The 25,903-nt window shown below is 39.7% G+C and overlaps 1 protein-coding gene across 7 annotated transcripts in view; it reads right to left on the bottom strand.

Moving 5' to 3' along the window:
* Window positions 1–25,620, bottom strand: part of ktn1 (kinectin 1) — a 43,242-nt gene extending 17,622 nt beyond the window's left edge. For 3 of the 7 annotated variants that reach the window (XM_063006856.1, XM_063006861.1, XM_063006862.1), the window contains exons 1-23: window positions 25,520–25,620; window positions 18,844–19,472; window positions 15,227–15,412; window positions 12,591–12,755; window positions 11,868–11,998; window positions 11,657–11,770; window positions 10,654–10,794; window positions 8,583–8,683; window positions 8,133–8,277; window positions 7,927–8,023; window positions 7,121–7,308; window positions 6,957–7,034; window positions 6,298–6,335; window positions 6,129–6,219; window positions 5,465–5,533; window positions 5,340–5,377; window positions 4,970–5,060; window positions 3,824–3,892; window positions 3,702–3,742; window positions 3,191–3,281; window positions 2,284–2,393; window positions 2,069–2,182; window positions 1,885–1,981 (exon numbers count right to left, since the gene is read on the bottom strand). In XM_063006856.1, the coding sequence (XP_062862926.1) occupies window positions 1,885–1,981; window positions 2,069–2,182; window positions 2,284–2,393; window positions 3,191–3,281; window positions 3,702–3,742; window positions 3,824–3,892; window positions 4,970–5,060; window positions 5,340–5,377; window positions 5,465–5,533; window positions 6,129–6,219; window positions 6,298–6,335; window positions 6,957–7,034; window positions 7,121–7,308; window positions 7,927–8,023; window positions 8,133–8,277; window positions 8,583–8,683; window positions 10,654–10,794; window positions 11,657–11,770; window positions 11,868–11,998; window positions 12,591–12,755; window positions 15,227–15,412; window positions 18,844–19,471 (2,823 nt within the window). In that variant the 5' untranslated portion in view covers window position 19,472; window positions 25,520–25,620. The remainder of the gene's footprint in view (window positions 1–1,884; window positions 1,982–2,068; window positions 2,183–2,283; window positions 2,394–3,190; window positions 3,282–3,701; window positions 3,743–3,823; window positions 3,893–4,969; window positions 5,061–5,339; window positions 5,378–5,464; window positions 5,534–6,128; window positions 6,220–6,297; window positions 6,336–6,956; window positions 7,035–7,120; window positions 7,309–7,926; window positions 8,024–8,132; window positions 8,278–8,582; window positions 8,684–10,653; window positions 10,795–11,656; window positions 11,771–11,867; window positions 11,999–12,590; window positions 12,756–15,226; window positions 15,413–18,843; window positions 19,473–25,519) is intronic. The other 4 variants (XM_063006860.1, XM_063006863.1, XM_063006857.1 and 1 more) reach the window with 3 other exon arrangements.
* Between the last annotated feature and the right edge of the window lie 283 nt (window positions 25,621–25,903).

Here is a 25,903-nt window from a genome sequence, read left to right as displayed (position 1 = left end):
ACAGTGAAAACAGTAATAGAATGTTTTGAGCTTTTTACAGACCCACACTATATGGCCAGAAGTATTCGGACACCTGACCATGAGGTTGTTGAACATACCATTTTATAAACAAATGTTTGACATGCATGTCAGTAATAGTTCTTACTTTACTAATGGCTCTGTGTTAAAAAAAGAAAAAAAAGTACAGAATGCTTTGAGTTGTGGATTTGATTTTGAAGTGCCATGTTCATCCATTAATCTACATTTCATCACCCATAAAGATGAAGTGTTTACTTTTGTGAATAAGAGATTATTCAGACCCATAATTCAGCACTTTGTAGAAGTCCCTTCGGCAGCAACTACAGCTGCAAGTATTCCTGGAGACGTGTCTACAACCTCTGTACACCTTGATTCGAGTTCAAGTTCCACCAGACCTGCAATCTTCAGGTCTCAACACAGATAGTTAATGGGTTTTGGCAGGGCCACTTAAGACTGCAAAATTGCCCCAAGGCCATTGTACTGCTGTTTTGGCTTTGGGTAACGATCGCATTGACAGGTGAACTGTCAGCTCAGTCTATGTCATGACGAGATCGTGCCGGTTCCTCCTGTACAACATCAGGAAGATTCAACCATTTCTCTCCAGGGAAGCTACCCAGATTCTGGTCCAATCACTTGTAATCTCACGGTTGGACTACTGCAACTCCCTCCTGGCAGGAGCTCCCATATCCACTATTAAACCCTTGCAGCTCATTCAAAATGCAGCTGCCCGTCTGGTTTTTAACCAGCCCAAACACTGCCACATCACCCCACTGCTGCGTTCTCTTCACTGGCTTCCTGTAGCTGCACGCATTCAGTTTAAAACACTGATGCTCGCCTACAAAGCCAAAAATGGACCAGCCCCAAGCTACCTTCGAGGCCTAATCAAACCCCGCTCTGTACCACGCAACCTCCGAGCCACTAGTCTCGCTCGACTTGAGCCGCCACCCAGGACTAAAGGAAGACAAGCATCAAGGCTCTTCTCTGTTCTAGCACCCAAGTGGTGGAATGAACTTCCTCTGTCTGTCCGAACATCTGATTCTCTTGCTGTCTTTAAGAAACGATTAAAAACCCACCTTTTTACTAAACACTTAAGCTGACTTGTACCTATTTACTAACATTTTTTTTTTTTCCATTTCCAAAAAAAAACCCCACTTTGGTTCTAACAGGTTTCAGCAGATTCGTGTTCTTTGTTGTTTACTAAAACTTGAGAAATTAAATGTTTACTATGGAAGCACTTCTGTAAGTCGCTCTGGATAAGAGCGTCTGCTAAATGCAGAAAATGAAATGAAATGTGCGTTTGCACTCTGGATGATGTTTCCTTTATGAATTATCATATATTTGGCTGCATTCATCCACCCCTCAATTCATCCTGTCCCTGCTGCAGAGAAGCAATTCATAGTTTGATGCTGCCACCACCATTTTTCACTGTGGGGATGGTATTAGCCAGGGCATGGGCAAAACACCAACCGGTATGCTTGGTGAAAACAGACCCTGCACAGGTTCAGTGCTTGTCTTATGACACAGGAGAAATTTAAGTCAGCAGTGTCTTCTGTCTTGCCACACTGCCACAAAGGACTGATTTATGGTGTCCTGCAGCAAGATTCTCCCAGACTTTTGGAGTCTTTAAAATGACTGTTGAGTTCTCGCTCATCTTCCTGACCAAAGCCCTTCTTGCCCGGATGCCCATTTTATCTGGATGGTCAACTTTAGGAAGTTTTAAGGTTGTTCCGATTTCCGATATCAATCTTAAAACAATGAAGGCTACTGTGGTCCCAGGAACACTGAAAGGATTAGATATCATTGCCCTATTCTTTACACAGCTAAAAATAGTTTTAACACTTTGTCAAGGTTTCTGTATAAACAGACCTGTTGCTGTGACTGCTCTATCTTTTCTTCAGCTTTTCTGGTCCTAACCTCCATCTCTTTTTGTAGTGTCTGAAGCTCCTGGTCCTTAGTAGCCAACCTACACCAAAAACATAGAGATATCAATGTGACAAACTCAACAATTTAAAACAAATGTAACTATAGGTATACTACAAAGCAGTCATACAGAGTCTTCAGCTCCGTAAGCTGAGCACTGGCTCCCATCATTTGCTCTGCTTCTCTGGCCTTTTCTTTCATCTGTTTCTGTAATCTTTGGATCTCCTGGTCTTTAGTGGCTAACCTACACCACAAAACAGGGACAATACACAAGGAAATAATGCTGAAATCACTCAGTTTAATCCGGATTTAACACAAGAGTAAATCACTAGAGTCAGAACTTACTGTGTCTGAAGGTCCAGAAGCTGAGCTTTTGAGTCAGAGCTCTCCTGAGTTTCCCTGCTTTTTACCTTGCTTAGTTCGGAGGTGAGAGTCTCCAACTGCTGCTGAAGATCCTTATATAAAACAATCCATAATAGTTTTTATTATTAGTGTTTGTAATGTACTTGTGAATTTCTACATTTAAATAATATATACTCATTGCAACCTTTTTTTTAACCTGTTTTCATGGTTATCATAATAAAGAAAAATCTAAAAATACATGTATTATTAAGGATATTCATTTACATGTTATTGTATATGGTTACTGGGCATCTTGCATACAAGGTTTAAAAAGAATTGCTACAAAGATTACACCATACAAAAGCAAAAATGTGTAAAAATGCATTTAATTAAGGGTTTTGTAGTTAAACTGTTGTATCCTTAGACTTTAGCTAGTTACTGTTTCAGTGTTGAGACAGAAAGACCTAAATGTCTGTGGGGAAAAAAAGAAATCCTGTATGCAGAATTTGCATGGGTATTTATTAATGGGTATACAGTATCATGCACATGATTAAAATCTGCCAGCAAGGGCAATCAGGTAGTGCTGCAAACTAGCATTCTAGCCACTGGCTTGATGGGTACCCAACGAACACAATAGCCCTGTCTGATGAAAGGAAGGCTGGATGGAGATTCACCTGCTGAAAATGCATGTGGTGGAGGAACAAGAGAGTATAGCGTGATCCTCTGTACATTTTAAAGGCAGGCGTTTTCATTACTTGCAGGACGTAAATTTATATTAAACCTTATAGGTAAAGGAAATCAGCTGGGTTTTTTTTGCGACAACTGGTGTCAGCAAACATGATGACCTAGTATATCAAATAGCATAATTACAATAAAAAATCTCAAATAAATAAACATAAACTTTACATACATCAATAACTTTTACTCTACTTGATTCTTTCTCCAGCGCTGACTTTAAACTGTCCTCAACCGTTTTGATCTTCTCATCCTTGATCTGAATCCTGACAAAACAATGCAAAATGGTTTGCAAATTCTTATATCCAAGTAGATATTTTACCACAAATAAATGCAGAAACAAATGTAAAATTTAAGGATTGCTTGTTTATTCTTTTCGCTAATTATAACTTTTAGTTTAAAATAATTTTGTGCATGTATGATGTGTGTCTAATTCATTCAACTTAATCTCCAGGCCACCCAAGGAGGATGGGGGTCCCTGCTAATTCTGGTTTCTCTCAAGGTTTCTTCCTGTAATTTAAGGTAGTTTTTGCCTGCCACTGAATCCCTGGGCTTGCTCAACAGGGTTTTTTTGGTCTGTCGTCCCAGGATTCTGCAAAGTTGCTTTGAGACAATGTCTGCTGTAAAAAGCGCTATACAAAAACATTTGACTTGACTCGGAATAGTGGTCTGACTACTAAACTTACTGCTTCTGCAGCTCCTCTAGCCGTGTTGCCTCAGACTGATTCTAAAAGAGAAAAGCAAAGTAAGAATGGAGCACAACCACAAAGACTGAAGCTTCAGCTTAACTTAAAGGTGACTACCTCACCTGCTCTGCTGTTTGATGCTGCAGGGTGTTAATGTGCCACCTCAGATTATCGCTGTCTTCCTTTAGGGTCTACAGAGGGAAAAAAAAACCAACAGATTTACACTTGAACTACACATGAACTGCATATTTTCCATTAAGGTTCTACCACAGAATAAGGTGTCTATACTGGAAGTCCTGTTGACGTCAAGTATGACATTTAATTTGACCTCCAACTGTGTGTCATCATTTTATGGTGCTTTATGGGTCTGGCAGCATTTGCCAGAAAAGTAATAAAATTGAATGTCCCTTATCTTCAGCTTGCACACTATATGAATAAAAAGAAGAATCAGCATTTGAAGATTATTGTGTTTTTTTATGGAAAATAAACAGTGCCCGGTTGAATGTGGAAATGTGTTCGACTTCACACACTCCTACCAATCCCTTCTAATTCATCCGTACTTCAGTGTATTTGCATGTGAGGTCGGCTTCACTTCCTGTACAGGCACCCTGGGCAAGCAAGGTCCTTAAACAGCTCGATAACCCCACCCTCATAGGAAAAAAAACCCAACAGATTTACACTTGAACCACACATGAACTGCATATTTTCCATTAAGGTTCTACCACAGAATAAGGTGTCTATACTGGAAGTATAGACGGTCCACCAAGCAGACTGGAAGCCAATTTTGTCTGCTGCAGGCATTAGCCAATTAAGCCTGCTAGAAGGCACCCAGCTGACCGGTAGCAGAGTCGGGATTCAAACCCGGGAGCTCAGAATCTTGGTGCTGGTGTGCCAGCGTATTATCCCGCTGCGTCACCTGAGTGCCCTCTATCCATGTGTTACAAGGAATAGAAATATGAAGGAATTAGACCTACCAGTCACAACAGTGATTACTATAATAACCCAGTGAAAAGAATTTATTATAACTACCACCTTTATTGAATTCACGCGGACATCAACCCAACACCATGTGTTAGAAACAGTCTGTTTCCTCCCAATCCCAAACAACAGTCGGCTGTGTGCAAAAAAAGCGAATGCCAGATGGGAAGTCATTGCAGCTAGTTTCTGGTACAATTGGTGAAGGAATTCAAAGAGCATAGCATGTTCATCCATGCTAATCAAAGCTTACAGAAAAATGTGTTTTGTTTTGGCACACCAAACCTGCTCACCTTAAGTTCCTCTTCCTTATTGGCCACCTGAATAAGGCTGGTTTCCAGCAGCACCTCCACTGTCTTAATCTTCTCGTCCTTCTCTTGCAAGCTGCCAGGAAGAGTGAATAACTGAATAACAGAACCAAGCCTAGTGCCAACCACACGTCATAATCACTTTCCACTTTAACGTTGAAGGCATGCCGATTATAACAAGATGAAGCATGAATAGTTTGGCTGCAGACTCATTCACTTGATGTATGACTTGTTGCATAAGAGTGCATTAAAATCTGCCTCTGGTGGAATGTTTTAAAAGCATCGTGCCATGGCGTGGGGTGTGTTTCAGCATCAAGATATTCTATTTAAAACACACACACACACACCTACTTACCTCTGCTTTAGTTGATCCAATGCCAGCTGAGAGGAAGCCTAAAGAAAAAGTGGGACAGATTTTCAGAAAGTGTGAGTGTTGTATGTGGTAAATGTTAGTCTGTGTGTTGGTGTGAGATGTCTGACCTTTTCAGAAATCTGTGCCTGCAGATTCTGGAGCTCAGCCTTTAAGGCCATGTTCTCATTGTGAATGGCCTGTGGAAAAAAGGACACAAATGTGACTATGACTATGGACATAATTACAAGTTGACACTAACATAAATATAAACCTGCTGAGGATGCACTATATTGTTTCACTGGGGTGAAATAGCTGCTTTTTAAATTTAGTAAAGTTTATTCATTATTAAATTACTTTAATGACTAGGAAGCTTTAACTTAAAAACGTTACATTTACCAGTAGTATTACGACGGTGGCTCTAAAAACACATGTAACTTTAATATATAACTTTAATATATAACCTCTTTAAATAGCTTAAAGAAAATGAAATTAGGCATAATCCTTTTCTTTAAACTTGCAGAAACGCTGTTCTCGAATTTCACTTGATTTATTATTTTTGTATCTCCAGTTCACCTCACTTGCATGTCTTTGGACTGTGGGAGGAAACCGGAGCTCTCTGAGGAAACCCACGCAGACATGGGGAGAACATGAAAACTCCACACAGAAAGGACCCGGACCGCTCCACCAGGGTATCAAACCCAGGACCTCCTTGCTGTGAGGCGACAGTGCTACCCACTGAGCCTATTGTTTAGATAACCACTTGGATAATTTAATGTAAGAAAGAGCATTCACCTGCATGTTGGTCTCCCTGCTTGCCCCACTGCTCCTCTCTGCATTAAGGGAATCCTCCAGACTCTTCCTCTGGAGCTCCTTATCAGCCAGTCTAAACAAACAAGCATGCTTATTTAGAGCCCTGCTGTTCAAAAATAAAAGCTTTCTAGCTATTTAGAGCAGGTCTTACAGTTTTTGTAGTTCCTCAAAATTGGATACTGCATTAGCCTATGAAAAGAAATGGGACAACATGAGCTTCAGATCACACAAGCTGCATCTAATAAACACAGCTACAGCTATAAGAACAGCAGGGTCTTTGTTTGATTTCCCTGAATTAAGACTTTAAAACTTTTACTTGTCACAGTAAGTCACTGGATTTTGTTAATACAGATTTTCTATATTTTTGAGTGTATCCAATTTGTGTTTATATATTTTATTATACTAAATCGTTTATATTTTTTATATAATAAGACAAAAAATAACACACATCTAAGTGCATACATGCATTTAATACTGTTCCTCCCAAGATGTTATTGCTAGAGTATAGCAGTTCATGTTAAGTAATTGTAAGGGCAATAGTTAAGCAGTTAAGGTACTGGGCTATTAATTAGAAGAACTGAGGGTTTAAGCCCTGTAAAGTTGCTAGTGTCAGACCCTTACACAAGGCCTTTAAAATCAGCTGATAGGGTTGTATTGGTTAACACCTGTTTGATGTTTAGTAGAAAAGCATGTGCACATTGAGTTGAGACTGACAGGACTGAAAATTGCTACCCTGTCTTCAGACCAATCTGTACATGATTCATTTGTGCTGTGCACTCTGGCGTGTGTGCGTGCACACACAAAATCTACCTGAGCTACCTGAGAGGCAACCTGGTGCTGAAGAGTCTCAATTTGAACTTGAAGTGCTTTGTTGTCATTCATAAGGTCCTGCCAATGTGGAAAAAAAGTGAGAAAAGAAAAATTAGCCAGTGCATTTAGCCCTATAAGTGACTTGTAAAGAGCAGACATGGTACCTGCACTTGAGCCTGCAGTGAGTTGTCAGGTTGGAGGTTATGCGTTGAGACCTCTAGCAGTTGCATGACCTTTTGCTCCACCTGCTTCTTGGACACAATGGTGTCTGTCAGACTGCTGTGGAGAGTCTGGATCTCCTTTTTCTTATTACTCATCTCAGTCTCCACCACTAGCAGTTGACTCTGCAGCTCTGTGGGGCATAAAACTGAGTAAGATTTGTGCGTCTGATGAGTGAGGCCAGGATTGTACTTGCTGACTACAGACACAATACATCTGTGCCACATGTCTTATGTTAATTGTGCATCTTCAGACATAAAGTGAAGTGAATACAGAATACAGCATAATAGCTGGCAAATAATAAAGAGTCTAGCCGCTAACAACTATTAGCATAGCATCCCCAAGTAAAAACAAGTAAACTTTCGAACAATATTTTCATCAAGACTGTTTTAGTCTATTTAATTAAATAGCCAATTTACTTAAAAGTAGCCAAACATTTCAGAAAATTCCATACCAGTTAATGGTAGCAAACTTCTTTCCAGACTGGCAGCAAGTTGCCACTACCACTGGCATCACATCTTAAAGGCCCTTCACCCCCACTTGATTGCATTGTATTCAGTCACATATGTAAGCAACGGTATATAAAAGTATCAGCCAAAAGCAATAAAAGTAAATGTAAATTTCTAGCTGTGTCACCCCACAAGTCACCCTGAAGAAGACAAAATGCCCACCACTAGTAAGTTCCTTTGATAAATGAGGTAATTACAACCTTCTGTACTATTATGATTAGTCTGATCAAAAACAAAAGTACCTTGTTTGGCAGCCTGTAGTTTTTCTCTCTCGGTGTTGACACTGTGCAAATAGTTCTGCAGTTCTTCCCACCGTCTTTTAGCATCCTGTAGCTGGGCCTGATGCACAACACACATACAACCTTTCAGATAAATCTAAAAATGCCATGATGATGATGCACACACTGAACTGAAAAAGCAGATAGTGCATGAGTGCTAGGAGAAGCACCTCAAGCTGGGCCACATTTTGCTTATAGTTGGCCTCCAGGCTCTTCCTCTGCAGTTCCTCCTGCTGCAGCTTGTTTTTAGTCTCCGACAGGTCCTTCAAAAGCCCCGAGCACTTGGATTGCAGCTGCTCCAGCTCCATTGCCTGCCTGAGAAAAATAATCACATGCACACACATGAAGGAGAGCTGAGAGACCAAGATCACAATGCTGAACAAGGCAGACACACACACACTTGTAGCTTCATAATGCTACAAAAAGTCAATTTACTGGAGAGACCATATGACATTTGGATAGTCAAAGAGCGGAAATGCATGGGATCAAGGGCCTGTTAAAGTCTGTGTACATGTCCAACTTTGAAATGTCCAAATTTGAACATTTATGCCTGACCATTAGAAAAACTCTAAACATTGCTGTATATTTATGCTGTTATTTAATAGATTAAGAAGACTCACTCCATCTGGCTGGATGTTGTGCTAACAGCATCTCTGAAGATACTGTTTTCATTCTGCAGTTTGATGATCTGCCCCTCCAACTGCTCCCTCACCTTCTGGAACTGGGAACAGGTACAGGTTCACAGAATCAGATACAGGTTCACAAAAAAATAACCAACATGCTATTCATATAGCAAATGCAATTTCAATAAATACACTCAAAGAAGCATTTATTATGTACACTTATCTATTACATACTTTTATTGATTAATTTATAAGCAACACCCACCATACAGATGAACTTTGTAGGTATTCAGTTACTGACTACAGTCAAACTGTTGTTCTATACACATTTTAATTAATTAAAGGGGACCCCATAAAATCCCAAACCCCATAAAACCCCAACTGGCCCAGTCAGATACCTAATATTACCTGCATCAAACTACTTTGGTAGACCTTGAACTTTTTCTTAAATTGTTTTTTTATCATTAACTAACTTTACATTATGGTATTAGTCACAATCGTGCACAAAATTGTCATTTCCATTTTATCAATAGCTTTATACAGATCGCAAGGCAAGAATACCCTGGATAGGGCACCAATTAATCATGAATTAGTCAATAGGCAGGAATTATAATAGGTAGCGTACAATACAACAAACATTGGTCATAATCAAAAGGGCAAACATGACAAAACGCTTAAAATTAGACCAAAAAAGTGTTGGCCTACATGAATCAGGCAATGGAATTTTATCGCTCCATGTCTGAAGCCATAACACACTGTCATGGGCAACTCTACACCATCTATTGGGAAGGTGGATTAGAAGGAGGCCTTTTCGCATGATGAAACTGGTCACATGACAAACGTTGGCAGACAAACACTAAATATGGATTTGGTGGTGAAGGAAGTGTGGTTCCTCAAAAAAAGCAGCTAATCTCCATGAATAAATTTACATTTTTTTTACCCATTATACCAATGGTATCAATAATTCTAAAACTGACTGTATCAGTACTCTATGTACTGAATTAAGAGGAATAAACTCACATGCTAAGTAGGTATGACTCAACCTGGCATGAATTCTTTAAATACTTTTATTAGCAAATCACTAATTTAGATTTGTAATAGCAAGCACAAAACTATTAGGCCGAGGTACAGCCTGGAGGTTCAGCACATTCTTACACACCCAAAGAAAACTGGTTATACAGATGTTTGAACTTATTGAACGATCACACCTAATAAACCACTCGAACCTCACCAACTCACCTCACTTATCAATATCAACGTCACAAGTCCAGCTCACTTACCAACATCAACCTCATCAACACACCTCACTTACCAACATCAACCTCATGAACCCATCTCACTTACCAACATCAACCCACCTCACTTACCAACATCAACCTCACAGGTCCAGCTCACTTATAAATATGAACCTCACCAACCCACCTCACTTTCCAATATGAACCTCATCAACCCACCTCACTTACCAACATCAACCTCATCAACCCACCTCACTTACCAACATCAACCTCACAGGTCCAGCTCACTTATAAATATGAACCTCATCAACCCACCTCACTTACCAACATCAACCTCATCAACCCACCTCACTTACCAACATCAACCTCATCAACCCACCTCACTTACCAACATCAACCTCACAGGTCCAGCTCACTTATAAATATGAACCTCATCAACCCACCTCACTTACCAACATCAACCTCATCAACCCACCTCACTTACCAACATCAACCTCATCAACCCACCTCACTTACCAACATCAACCTCACAGGTCCAGCTCACTTATAAATATGAACCTCACCAACCCACCTTGCTCATCAACTTCACTACTCCACCTTAATAAACCTCTCAGTTTCACCACCTCATAACGAAACTATTGCAATTTGTATGACATATAAAAAAACTCCTGAGTTTGCAAAGGAATTCTCAAGTTCTAGTGGTAATCCATGGAGTTCTCAATATCAGATTACTTTGTAAACATTGCATTTGATCAGATTTTTCTGTACATGTAAGCAAGTTCATGGTCTATATCACAGTGCACCACAGACTAGTCACCTGTCAGAGTTCTTACCTTGATTTGCATGGACTGAAGCTCCTGGTAACTTCCCTGGGTTTTGGCCTGCATGACGTTCAGCTCTTTCTCCATGGCAACCCGCTGTTCCCGCAGCACAGCTTCTGCACGAGTGCTTTTCTGCTTTTCAGCCTGCAACTCCTACAAAAACATGCACAGAATTATTACATTTAAAACATCAGATAGAAAAAAGATGGAACTTATACAAAATCCTCCAGCACAGTTTGTGTGATACCACACTACTGGTACATTTGGTGCAATTCTGGTACTGGTGCAAACTGTTGTGGGTGTCAGATTTTAAAAATCGAAACAATATCTGCATTGAAATGTTGGTGCACTTCGTCTAATTTACATGGTTTATCACCACTTTATCCCGGTCAGGGTTGCGGTGGGTCCGGTTTTCCCGGAATCACTGGGCACAGTGTAAAAGATACACACTGAACACGGCGCAGATCCTATGCAGGACAACCTCCGTAGCGGTAGGAAAAAAACTCTGTGCCCCAGCATATTACTGGTAGACCATGTGTGCAATATTAAGTATTAATAGGTATGTTTAGAGAAATCCAGAAACTAGGAAAGCAGATACTTCTAGAGTGGGGGTTCATCACTGTAGCCAATGCAGAGGTTTTCACCTTAGTTCATAGCCTTCGACATCTGATTAATGGCAGTGAAGTAACATCCTTTTAAAGAAGGGCTTTAGTAAGCAAGGACACAGCATATTACAAATACCCTTAGCCTTAATTTCTCTGTCCTCTTTATTCCCCTTGCTTTCTTCTCTCGTATCCTCAAAGGAAGAGGCTAAGAAACTTTTCTCCCTTTTCATAAATACATGATTTGAATAATTTATGGTGTGTTTAGAATTTTTTTTTTTTAATTTGTGATAGGATTCTGTTTTAAACAACTAAGCGTTGCATTTACATTGCCAGCTGAACAAGGTGAACACAGTAATCTAAAACACTCAGGCAGAGACTATGCTGAAGTGTTGTTAAAGTTTGTGTAGTACCTGGTTAAGCTGTTTGACTTTGTCCTTGGCGATAGAGGCTTCTTCCTTCAGGGTGGTAAACAGACGCTCTTTTTCTGCCAGTTGCTGAGCTGAGGGTTCAAACTTGGCTGCAGACTGAGACACAAACAAAGGAGCATATAGGAGATGAGAATGAAATTAGCTATTATATGTATGTAAAATGTTAAGGAATGCAAAATGACTCCTGGCTCACCTTATACCAGGTGTCCAGGGCATTGGGGCTCTTGTTGCGGAGCAGAGAGACCACAGAAACAACATCTGCATCAGTTAACACCAGTCCACCCAGACTGGCCAGCAGTTCCTTCAGCTTCACCCTTGAGTTTTCTGCACGCACACACGTGTGTGTGTGAGTAATAATAAAAATTTTTACATTTCATTACAAAATCTGACCATAGAAAAAACATAAAGGAAACATCCCATGATCTCCTACCAACCACTAGTAGCCATAAGCCAGAGTTTTAAATGGCTGCGTTTACCAACTAACACTGTCAAATACACTGCTCATGGTTGGGGAATACCACAGATGTCACAAAAGTCTTAGCAATTTGTCTAATAGTTTATAAATCATTTACAACATCACATTACATAACTCTAAGGCAAAGGTGTGCTAAGATCTCAGTTGCATGCTAATGTTTCTACCGACCCCACACCCACCCACACACACCCACCCACACCCACCCACACCCACACAGAGAGAGAGAGAGAGAGAGAGAGAGAGAGAGAGAGAGAGAGAGAGAGAGAGAAATAGTAACAATGACTCATTGCAGAACTATATGTCAAAATTAAAAACTCATTCCTAGTTTGTAATAATCAGGCGTGTTCATTTCCTGCCACAAAGAGCCGGTGTGGCAGCATATTAATCTAAATTTAATGCAGACATGCAGTGAGTCAACCTCATCTGTTAATTAATAAATACCTTTGTCAGTTTCATTCTTTTGTTTCTTGCTTTGTTTGGTAGAAATGGAAGCTGGAGGTGAGGCAGGCCCAGGAGCTTCATCAATTTTGCTGTTCTGGTGGTTTGCTGAAGGAGCAGCGTCGGTCAGGGTCACAGGAGGAGAGGACTGGAGCAGAGACTCATTGACTACAAATGGACAAACCCATTCATGCTTAACACATAGTATAGTTAACAAAGAATTTTGTCACAAAAATATTTAAAATAAAACCCAAGAATTAAAAATGATTTACAAACCAAATGACAAATGTTTTAAATACAGTACACCACCAGCAATATGAATCCAAAAGGTTCTTAGTACTGAAGCTGTTTACTTTTTATGTACCATACAACAAATACCTTATCTGTGTATTATGGACACTGCATTAGTCAAGCAATTTCATGCAGAACAAAATAGCTGCTTTTATTTCCAGCTGCCTGTTCATGGAACTTGTCAGCCATTTAAAAAGGCAAATTTCATACTAAAGCGAATTGTGGGTTAAGATGCACAGTCTAAAGATGTCTACTGCTGTAGATTTTTTGCTTTTCGGCTGCTTCTGTATTTTTCAGGGGTTGCTACAGTGAATCAATCTGGTTCGCATACTTGATTTGGCACAGTTTTTAAATCGAAAGCAAACCTCCTTTTATCTGGGCTTGGGACCGGTACTGAGAGTTCACCGACAAGTGAACCTCCCAACGACTAGGCTGTTTGGCCACACGCCACCCCAGACATAGCCAATCAAGTCTGTGTAGATGCCCAACCAACTGATTCGAACTGTGGTTCTCCCCCTCAGCAACCAGGACAACTGCTATACCTAATGTAGTTTATAAGAATGAAACGGCTTCACTAAAGGTTTCTTATATCTGATAGGTCTGTGCATGTAAATGCACTCTTTACAAAGTGCCCATGGTATGAGGCTATACATAGTTTAAAAAAGAACAAATAAATGAGATCACATCTTCACATTTGGCAACAAGTTAACCAATATATCAGGGGTGGTAAGCATTATACCAAAATCCTTAACAAAAAAGTACCAAACTGTGTGTTATAGCACCTTCAACCATGCATTTGTACAGCACTATAAATAGTGGATTTAATATAAATGTTGTTGGACACTTCAGGGCTCTAGAGTGCGACCAATTTGGTCGCACATGCGACCTAATTTCTCAATGGTGCGACTAAAAAAAATCTCAGGTCGCACCGGTGCGACCAGGCGTCCGAGGGAAAAAAACAACAACAGACACACATTAGGCCAATAACATGGTCTAAACCAATCAGAGATAGTGAAGGGCGGGACATTATTGTAGCGGTGATATGTGAGCGACATTCAGCTCAGCCAATCAGAATGCAGCACCAGGTGCGTTCGGACGTTCTGCAGTAAGTTTAGTTTTGTATATGAGACTCGCCGGATGTTCCAGAATGGAAGTTCGGGTTCTGGAGCTCGGCGGTGTAAAGTGTTGTAACGCTCACTTAAGTCCTGACTAAACAGTTAAAGTGACTCTACCCTGTCGTGTGCCTTTATTCCCACACCTCCACCACCGCACAGCAAAAGACCCGCAGCATCCCCACCGGACAGCGGCTAGGTGAGCCGACCCTCTACAGTAGCAAGGGGCTAATGCTAGCGGTAAAGTGTGGCGATAGTGAAAGTAAAAACACGACAATATTTTCGTTAAGTAAAATATAAAAATAACTAAAAGACCAAAATATATTACAATACATGTAGTCAAAATACGCAGTGAGTGCACCGCAAGCGATTTTGGGAATCTGTGTAAAAGATTCAGTAAAGCCGATAATATAATGCACTGCATTTAAGATTACACTCTAACACACACACAAACATATACATATCATTTTAAATATACACACATATAAGTGTGCTATAATTAGTCTGTAATACTATAATTAACTGTAAAGAAGACAGTGGCCGGCAATAGTATATTTGTGACCGGTTCTAATACATTTTGTATTGAAAGGCTGAAAAAGCCCAATGCATCTATAAAACACATTACATGCCGCGATAAATGCACTGCCCAAGTGTCCCCTCTCCCCACTGCCCTTCATTGTCAGGCAGCAGCAAACAGATCATCAGACGAGGCCATGTTGACCAGATTGTTAGTTATTTCCAAGTCAATATTGCCTGTATGGACAGTGATAAAAAAAAAAAAAAAAAAAAAAAGTGAACCTGTAAAACTGCGGTGTTAAATGTGATGCGGTCGAAAATTTGGGTGCACCTAACTTTTGTGCTGGTGCACCTAAGAAAAAAAGTTAGGTGCACCAGTGCAACCAGTGCAAAACGTTAGTCTAGAGCCCTGCACTTTACTAATATTCTATTAGTCACATCCCCCAACCCAGTTATAAAGTAATACACACATTACTGTTGTCTGCAATCTTTAAATAAAAGGATTCAGTGATGTTTATTAAATTCATTCTTCAGTAATAAAATCTCTATCAGAAACACACAGAGAAATTTAAGCATCACACATGCTGTGCTGACAGTACCATCCTCATAACTGACTTAACGTTCTCCAAAATAACAGTCCAACTGCTCTCATAACAACAATTCCACACCATTCCAATTCCCCACTGCAATCTGAAAAGGTATTTTTCAAAAGCAATCTACCTGTAACAGCAGCCTCTGTCTTTTGCTTCTTGTTTCTTCTTCTGCCACTGCCGGTGGAGGCGGTGGGTGCAGGTACAACAGCAACAGGTGCAGCATCATCCTGCACTTTGGGAATTGCTAGAACAGGTTCCTCCTTCTTCACCAAAACAGGAGACTGATCAGGCTTTACCTCAGCCACAGCTGCTTCTGTGAAAAAAACATGACAAATCACATAAAGGCATGTTTGAGCACATTTTTTTCAAGTTTGTAAAGGATTTTTCACTCCTTCCAAGAGTTGGCCCACAAAAAATAGAAAAGATTCAAGGTCTAATCCTGTGTTCAAATTATAGTGTGACAAAGCAAAAGAAACTTGTTTTTGTTTTTAAGGACAACAGCAAGCAACTTAATTTTTTTTTTTAACTGTTCCACACCAATATAAGTAAATGCACGTTTAATACAGTGCAAACATGGTATCCTACAGCCATTTCTCAAACCACAGGCTCTGTTCCAATCTGCACACAACTGCATGACCTAGAAATTTAATAGAGCTTCTATACAGGTCTCCTCGGCTATCTGAATGTAGTGTTCCGAAATGGCATAAAGCAAAAAAAAAAAAACAATTACCATTAATTTATAATGGGGGAAAAATGTTTGAGTGTTCCCAGACCTAAACAGTAGCCTACCAAAACATACCAATTAACATTAAAACATGTACTAACCCAGGGCTATTATAAAGCAAAGTTTCTGTATTAGGTACTAAATAGGCATGGTAATGAATTTGGGACACTGTATCTGCTTCTAACATGCTTAAAGACACACTGATCAAATCAGCCGAGCAGCAGTATTGAAGCATTGCCCACAATTTACACACCTTTACTGGTACTAGACATCTGCTTCAAAGTAACGTTTTAAAGCTGTCTCTTCTACCACCACCACCACCACCACCAACAACAACAACAACAACAACAACAACAACAACAACAACAACAACAACAACAAATATATAAAAATAAAAAAATAAACAGAAATCACTTGAATTTAGGGACTTTGTTGCTTGGTTTGTAGGGACTTAAAGTATGCAGACATTAATGTCAAAGTATAATGAAGTGAGTTATTTAATATAAAATAATTAATCTATGTTTCAAATTAGGCTTTTGTTAGTTTTGCTAAATACAATAATCCTTTGACTAAGTTATCTTATAGTAAAAATATTCAACCATAGCAGTCTGTTATTAGTTAGTGTTATAAGTAACAATGTGTATTACCATGCTGATAGCATTAACCACTCTTTGCAGGAATAAATGTTGCACATGTAAATTTAAATTAAAACCTACATTAAATTACCTAGTTGCAATATGAGTTTCTAAATATTTCCTTTAAGGTAGCACAAACTTGGCTTATTCACATACACACACCCTAATGCAGACACAAGTCAAAACAAGCCAACCACCTTGATTAGAAACATTGCCTTCTGCAATCTTTCCCTAGTTTATCAGCTTAGATTAAACACAGCTAGACTTTTTAGCTCCTGAAGAGAGTACGCTCACTAGCACACAATTGCTGCGTACAGGCTGAAACTGTTGAACGTCTTCCATTTTCTACACATGAGAAACGTTTCAACCAGTTTTACCAGAATCAGTACTAAAATACAGATAGAAAAGACTATGTAGGCCATAACATGAAATTTTAAATAAAACAGCACCAATTTCCGCTTCTCTGGGTTTTAAGGAATTAACACACGCATATGCAAACTTAATTCCAAAGTCATTAAACACATTTGCATTTTGCCACTTTGGTTTCTAAACTTTTCAACATCTGTGTTTTACCAGAACCTGCACCGAAACAGAAACAGTACTAGGGTGTCCAGGTGGTGCAGCAGGATTTTCTGCAAGCACACCACTGCTGAGATTCTGAACTCTCTGAGTTTGTCTGCTGAGTGGGAAAAGATCGAACTAAAACGCTGTGTGAGGACCCTGGTTAGTAGCCCCAAGGTGCCTGTACAGAAGTAGAGGACTGTGGAGATGAGCATGTGACTCTGTGCACAAATACACCAAAGTATGGGTGAATTATTTATTTATTTGATTTTTTTTACGCCACTTTATACACTTGATTGATGTTTAAGTCATTTTTTTCTTCTTTCTATTTGTCCATGTATATTTTCGTTTTCATTTTCGTTTCTGCCAGGAAGTTTAGGATTGTTCGTGTGTTTTCTTGGTTGAGGGTTTCTTTAACAGTTCCAGGTATGTGTAGCTGTTGTCTCTCTCTGGTGTGTCTGGCATTCAATTAGAATATGTTTTATCGTGAGCTGTGTTTTGGGTGAATAAGGAGGGATTGGTGTACTGCGCACATGCTGGGTTGGAGGAACCATGTGTCAGGCAAATATACCCTCCTTTGACGCGATTGAGGTCCTTAGTAGCAGAACACTAATTGGCAACGGTAAACTGGGAGAAAAAGAATAAATAAAATAATAAAGAAAAGAAACAGAACTAGTAGAATGTGAACAGGTGAAGTTTATGCATGTTTCTTTAAATTAAATACATCTTCGCCATTTATCACGCCTTATCCAGTTGGTGGTATCTGGCTAACCATAGAAAACTGGAAGGTGGGATGAAAAAATGCTATGACAAATTAAACTGGCTCACAAAGACATTTTAATGTCACCTGCTTCATTAATTTCCTCACTTCATTTTCTTGACGCTTTTCACATCCTTTCAAGAACATGAGAACAGGAAGCAAGAAAATGACATGACGAAAGATGAGTCAGAATGAACGCATTAGCCAAACGACACACACTCGCTTACTTAAATGTCATGTAATGGCACTTACTGACAAGTTTTTATTGTAATGAGTTATATTTAGCCTGTACATATTCTACTTTATTACCTTATGTTTGATGCAAATACAGAAACATTTAACCAAATGTAATAAAATGTTTTAAGTGTACATCTAGCAATAAACAGAAAAAAAAGATGTTTGCATAGAAAAACAGCAATCAATGGAATCCAGGTTGCAGTTTGGCAGCAATACCCAAACTCATTATCACTCCGAAGTGAATAAAACCAGCAAGCTCAGATAACTGCTTCAGACATTGATGAGTTTTCTAGAGCTTTCTAAAGTATCCGTACCAACAACACCACAAGTTAGAGTTTAGTTTAGTGTTTAGCTTTTAAAGCCATGTCTGCCCTTGGGCCATGTTCATGGCAGGAAAGGTTGTAATATGTATTTTCTTCACTGTTGTGTTGTATTTAGTGAAGTTGTACATTTTTAGGAGTGTTTTTGCTTTTGTGTTGTTGGATAGTTCCTTCATGGTCTTTGCTGTTAGGATGTGTTTCACTTGCGGTCATAAATAATACGTTCCAGGATTAAATGTTTTATTGTAAGCTGTGTTTGGCATGTTGCACAATTTGGGTCGGCATAAGGTAGGTCAGCATTTCTTGTCCAATAATGTGATTCGCTTTGTGTAATTTATTATTCTGATGTGTGTTCTATTCTTTTTGCAATTTATCCTTGATATATGAGTTTATTATCCACAAGGGAGATCATCGTATACAGTGTAACTATGTAATCCTGCATGCCACTGAGAATGCACACCCGTGAGCTGAAACCCCAAATTATCTCTAACAGCAGAACCTACTCACCATTCTCAGTCTTCTGCTTCTTGCCTTTCTTCTTGCTAGTTGTTTCGGCTGGAGCAGGCGGAGTGGTCTGCGGTTTTGCCGGACTGGGTTGTTTCGTGAGGGGTAGAGGCTGTTTAGCAAGTGGCAGAGGGTGCTCCTTGTGAACAACAGGCTTTGAACCGTTGATCTCTGGTTCCTTGGCAATGACAGGAGAAGAAACAGTAGCTGTTACAGCAAAGGCAGCAGCTTTTGCCTTCTTCTCTTTTTTCTTTCTTTCCCTCACGCCAGCAGGAGGCTCCGATTGTACAGGGGCAGCGACTGCCACTGCTACAGGCACCACCTCAGGCTCATCATCATTCTCAACTGGAGTGGAGACATCAGGCGCACCAAAGTCAAGATCTTCTTCAAATTCATCACCTCGTCCCCCTCCAGTTTCAGTGGTCTCCTTCTTTTTGTTCTTCTTTTTCTCGTTCTTTTTGCGCACATCTGTCTTAACAGGTGGCAACTTTAGGTCTCGTTTCTGCCGGGCCAGAACTTCGTCGTAAGAGGTCTCTTTCATGAAGAGCCAGAAGAAGAGAAACATGAGGACAATGACCAGTGAAGGTGCCAGAATGAGAAGGTATTGTGAGTCAGCCATGTCAAACGCCATTCTATAAAGAAAAACAAAGAGACGTAAGTTTTAGATCTATTAGCAATAAAGTGTATTTTGCACAGGCACAATGGAGGTCTTGTACCCCCTTTAATACTTAAAACCCATAAAATGACCATGTTATTATACCAGTCATGCCCTGAATTTACTCAGTTGCAGTAATTCAAGTCAAATTACTTGTTAAATGTGAGATCTAATGCAATTTCTAAATTCTTTAGTAAATTCTTTAATTCTTTAGTAAAATTTGTTTCAGATCCCCAAGTTCATCTGTGTCTTCTTATTTCCGCATAGTTCACAAGATAATTCAATGGTAATCCTAAAACCACATTATTAAACTGTACTGATCATTAAATTATGAATCTTGGCAGAGCAAGATTTTTTATTTCTGAACCACTCCAGCTTGCAGAACATTCTGTTTGGGATTAGTTTTAAACAGGGGTGGGGTATATAGTTAGGGCTGTGAGTTACTGTAGAATAATCTACACACAATTATTTAAATTAATCCAGGTTTCTTTATATTACCACATTTAATAATCAAGTTCTGCAGTCCTATGTCATTGATTGACATCTGAAGGACTATCCAGACTGTCATCAGTGAAAGGTGCAAAAGCCAATATCTGTGTTGGTAAGGCATGGTGACTTGCATATGTATGACACAGATTCATATATTGTAATTGTATACATGTGCTTCCATCAAGGCAATGTTTTTTCCAGGATTACTTAAGCAAGACGATGCCAGGCCTCATTCTGTACATTCTACAACTGTGTGGCTTTGTAGACACAAAATGTGTGCTTGACTGGCCTGCCTGCAGTCCAGATCTGTCTTCTATCAAAAATGTATGGTGCAGCATAAACAAGAGAATCAGACAATGTCAACATCTCTTTTGCAGTGTATTGCAGGAATCAAATTCTAAATGTGTTTATATTTGCAAAAATAAAGCTGATCCTAGAAACATTTAAAAAATTTTCTTTCTGGTTTCATTAATTAAATAAAGATTCAAGAGAATTAACAAACCACAGATTCTTCTTTTTTACTGCATTTTACAAAACATTTCAACTTTTTTGGAAATAGGGTTGTATTTTGATAACTGCCATAATCAATCAAATTAGTGAGCATGTAAAGACGTTCAGTACTGACTTTCAATTCCAGGTTTCTGTCTCTTTAATATGAAGGCAGGAAGAGGCAGATCAAACATTATCAACACAGTCATCTGAACTTTGTATTTACAATGTCATGGCCCAATTCCAATGTAAAGCTTGAGAGAGCAGGTTGCTCTAACGCTGTGAGGGTATCCTGTGCAATGGAAATGAGGCCCATAAACAATATTATTTAGTGACCTGGCTGTGAGAAATCTAGGCACTTGGCCAAGCCAACCAAATTTGGCAAAAACATGTGAGGTACAGTGGGGTCAAAAAGTATTTAGTCAGCCACTGATTGTGCAAGTTCTCCTACTTAGAAAAATGAGAGAGGTGTGTAATTTTCATCATAGGTACACCAACTATGAGAGACAAAATGAGAAAAAAAATGACAGGAAATCACATTGTAGGATTTTTAAAGAATTTATTCGTAAATTATGGTGGAAAATAAGTATTTGATCAATAACAAACAAGCAAGATTTCTGGCTCTCACAGACCTGTAACTTCTTCTTTAAGAAGCTCTTCTGTCCTCCACTCATTACCTGTATTAATGGCACCTGTTTGACCTCGTTATCTGTATAAAAAAAGACACCTGTCCACAGCCTCAAACAGTCAGACTCCAAACTCAACCATGGCCAAGACCAAAGAGCTGTCGAAGGACACCAGGAAGAAAATTGTAGACCTGCACCAGGCTGGGAAGAGTGAATCTACAATAGGCAAGCAGGTTGGTGTGAATAAATCAACTGTGGGAGCAATTGTAAGAAAATGGAAGACATACAAGACCATTGATAATCTCCCTTGGGGTCAAGATCTCATCCCGTGGGGTCAAAATGATCATGAGAACGGTGAGCAAAAATCCCAGAACTACACAGAGGGACCTGATGAATGACCTGCAGAGAGCTGGGACCAAAGTAACAAAGGCTACCATCAGTAACACACTACGCCGAGAGGGACTCAAATCCTGCAGTGCCAGGCGTGTCCCCCTGCTTAGGCCAGTACATGTCCAGGCCCGTCTGAAGTTTGTCAGAGAGCATATGGATGATCCAGAAGAGGATTGGGAGAATATCATGTGGTCAGATGAAACCAAAATGGAACTTTTTGGTAAAAACTCAACTCGTCGCGTTTGGAGGAAGAAGAAAAACCCAAGAACACCATACCTACTGTGAAGCATGGGGGTGGAAACATCATGCTTTGGGGCTGTTTTTCTGCAAAGGGGACAGGACGACTGATCCGTGTTAAGGGAAGAATGAACGGGGACATGTATCGTGAGATTTTAAGCCAAAACCTCCTTCCATCAGTGAGAGCATTGAAGATGGAACGTGGCTGGGTCTTCCAGCATGACAATGATCCCAAACACACCGCTCGGGCAACGAAGGAGTGGCTCCGTAAAAAGCATTTCAAGGTCCTGGAGTGGCCTAGCCAGTCTCCAGACCTCAACCCCATAGAAAATTTGTGGAGTCCGTGTTGCCCAGCGACAGCCCCAAAACATCACTGCTCTAGAGGAGATCTGCATGGAGGAATGGGCCAAAATACCAGCTACAGTGTGTGCAAACCTGGTGAAGACTTACAGGAAACGTTTCACCTCTGTCATTGCCAACAAAGGTTATGTTACAAAGTATTGAGTTGAACTTTTGTTATTGACCAAATACTTATTTTTCACCATAATTTACAAATAAATTCTTTAATAATCCTACAATGTGATTTCCTGGATTTTTTTCTCTCATTTTGTCTCTCATAGTTGAAGTGTACCTATGATGAAAATTACAGACCTCTCTCATCTTTCTAAGTAGGAGAACTTGCACAATCAGTGGCTGACTAAATACTTTTTGGCCCCACTGTACCTCAAGGCAACTTAAACATGCACCAACTAGCCTAATTGTGATAAACTATGGGTTATTTCTTCACACAATGTGTAAATGTTATAATGTGCACTGCTGAAAGATGTGAACAAAGATCTCAATAGTAAATGCGTTATACTGCCATTTACCAAGGCCAAAGAAACCTCTTGACAGTTAGAAAAGCTTTGTATGGGGAAAACAATGCAAGCAAAGTTTTTAGCATTTTGATAAAAAAAATGTAATAGATGGCCACTCAGGTGGCGCAGCGGTAAAAAAAACACGCTGCAACCAGGGTGGGATCTCGAATACATCGTATCGAATCTCAGCTCTGCCCTGCTGGCTGAAGGCTGAGCGGACACATTAACAACGATTGGCCGGTTGTTCAGGTGGGCGGGACTAAGCTGCATATGGGTCTCTCTCTGTCAGACTGGTGCAATTACGACCTCTGCTGGCTGCAGGCGTCTGCACAGAGATGAGGAAGGAGTGCTCTTAGGGTGTGTCTTTCCATACACAACACTAGGTGGCACAACACTCGTCAATGTGTGGGTGATAAGACGCATGCGGCTTGCTGCCCACGTGTCGGAGGGGGTGTGGGTTAGCTTCGATCTCCTCGGTCAGAGCAGGGATCGGCATAGGCAGAGAGGAAGCATGATGCAATTGGGCAATTGGACACGCTAAAGGGGGAGAAAAAGGGAAATAAAATGCATAAATTATTTTTTAATGTAAAAACAGATCAGGGTAGGGAATAAATTAACACCAATTAACAGCAATTTGTGTTTTGAATGACCCTGTCAATGTCTACAATACAACCTGGTTAACACGCTGTGGTAGAACATAAAAAGGGTTGAAAACTTCACCATCGAACATGTCTAGTCAGCTGCTACAGGAAAGGTTTTGGCTACAACAAGACGATCTACCAGTTATTAAATACAAGGTTTACAATATTCACTGTGTTCAGTAAATCATAGTACTTACACTTGTTTTTTTAATGACTTTTTGAGGTAAAGTCCAAATGGTTTACAAACTTCTTTCACGCGACTGTCACCACCTCACTCTCCCATCAATGTTATGTAAAGTGCTTCCTCTATTAAACATGAAATCTGTCATCAAAAGTAGGAACAATCACTTGCAACACCATTCAGCTCCACCTACAAGACTATTCATGCTTATCACAGGCACAGGAAGGCTACGTGACCTAACCTATTCTTCTCAGCTTAAACTGAGCTGCACTGAAATACACACAAGAGCAATACAATAAGTATTTGAAGGATTTGCCAAGTTCTGTTGAAGCCAAGTTAAAATCCTTTACAAAAACAGCCAGGATAATTTTCACTCTCAAGAGTTTTTCCAAGTGTGTATATAGTGGCAAGACCAATAGAGCTGAATATGCATGCTATTAAAAGCTACACATCACCCAGTTAGTGAGCTAATCTGTTGCATTTATAAATACCACAGTCCACTTGACTCACTGGCTCAGAAATACTCTATTATTATTAAATCAGTTATAGCACAATCAAATTTAAGCTACAATACCAACTGACTAAGCTACATGTAACTATGTGCATATGGAAGTCTTATCCTCAGTGGAAAAGGAACACTTCATTACAACACTACCAACACTGGGTCACAGAAAATGGGTGTCACTATTACAAGACTTTGCTTTATTTGCCCTTTTGTTGAATGACATCCTATAATATAAGCACAGCCGCAGTGTAATAATGTGGGTTAGACTAAACAAGCTATAAACATATTTTACAGATATTATATTTTAAATACTAAATGGGAATCTGATTATTGTCACCAAGAGGATAATCATTTTTGCAGTAATGGTTCTCTATTATTATTATTAATATTAAAATGATTGATCAGTATGCTTCTGTTGCACTAAACAGTTGTTTCCAACAGTGATAAAGGCCTGGGTTAGTCTATTCCTTAAACCGGCTACTTAAGAGAAGATAAGATATCCTTTATTTGCCATATATACATATACAGATGTATAGTACAATGAAATTCTTTCTTCGAATATCCCAGCTTGTTTGGAAGTATACCGATTTGGGTTTTTACAGCATCTCACATGAATTGTCAACATCCCAGGAAAATAATCGTGAGAAAACATTAATTTCATGATAATGACAAATAACCTAAGATTATAAAAACAAAAAATAGCCTTCACATTCATTCCTTCAGTTTCACTTCCAGCTTCATCCAGGTCAAGGTTACAGTGGATCAGGTGCCACTCAAGGACACATGGCAGGACAAGCCATGGACATGGTGAAATACATTGGACTGCAGCATTGAGGCTGATCCTCTTTAGGAGGTTGGAAAAAACGTGCTCAAAGTAAACCCAGGGGGACTTTACTTTAGAAAAAGTAAAAATCCAGAAACTTTAGAAAAAGTAAATAAATGTGTGTGTGGCTGTTCAGTTTTTTTTGGTACTCGGTACATGATTACATAATCACACATTTTAACATCTAAGCAGTTCCTTGGTACATTGAAAATCAAGTCTAATTAGAGGATTGACATCTGATAAAACCTAAATTGTTAAGTATCAGGAAGTTAATAAATTGCAATATTTTAATACAACAAACCATATCGAGAGGAATTAAAGCAATCCCACTTGGTAAGTATGGTATTTAGTGTTTATATTGCTGATTTAAATACTGTAATATATGGCTTGAGTGAATCAGAATACCACTCAACAATGTCCTGGTCATCAGCTAAGCAGTTAGCTATCTATAGGGCAGAACAGATTAGCTTACGTAGCAAATGCTGTGTCGCCGGACATGAGCTCTCAAGCGGTTTAAAATAACCTGGGTTATTAGATTAATATAAAGAGATCGGGTCTACAGTTTCCTTTAAATAATGCTGCTAATTTAGTACAAACTATAAAACCTGAGCTGCATCCGTTCTGAAAAATCTTAGATACACTGAAGATCCTCTACCGCCCCATTCCCTTCTGACACATCCGAGCTAACCAGGCCTAACCAGCGTGTGTACGGTTTATTCCAAGAGGCTAGCTGAGTCTGACACGCTTCAGTTCCACCAGTCAACATACACTGAAACAAATACATACCTGCTGTTAGATTTCTGCCAAAGCTAATTACAGCTGGAGTAAAACCGTTTATCTTTATAGAGCGCGATGGACAGCAGCTCAGCTCCGAGCCGGTAGTTAGCGGTGAGTCTGTCGTGTTCAGAATCGTGGAGGCGGGTCAGCACGTTAAAACCCTGCGCACAATACGCCGTATTTCCCCTACCCGTATTCCAACCAAGCACGCCTTCTAAGCTAGGATTGGCCAACACTTCACAATCGTAACGTCTATTGGACAGTTTTTGTAAGAGTCGGCCAACCCTAACACTAGAGGCGGGATTTTAACTAAAACAGGTAGGGAAAAGGAGAACGGGAAATCTGCCCAGCCTAGTTTATTAAAGGGCAATGGAAATTCGAGTTGAGGGCGTG

The sequence above is a fragment of the Trichomycterus rosablanca genome, chromosome 13 (assembly GCF_030014385.1).
Source record: "Trichomycterus rosablanca isolate fTriRos1 chromosome 13, fTriRos1.hap1, whole genome shotgun sequence".
NCBI lineage: Eukaryota > Metazoa > Chordata > Actinopteri > Siluriformes > Trichomycteridae > Trichomycterus > Trichomycterus rosablanca.
The sequence above is the reverse complement of the archived record's forward strand: the minus strand, read 5'-3'. Positions and strand labels throughout refer to the sequence as shown.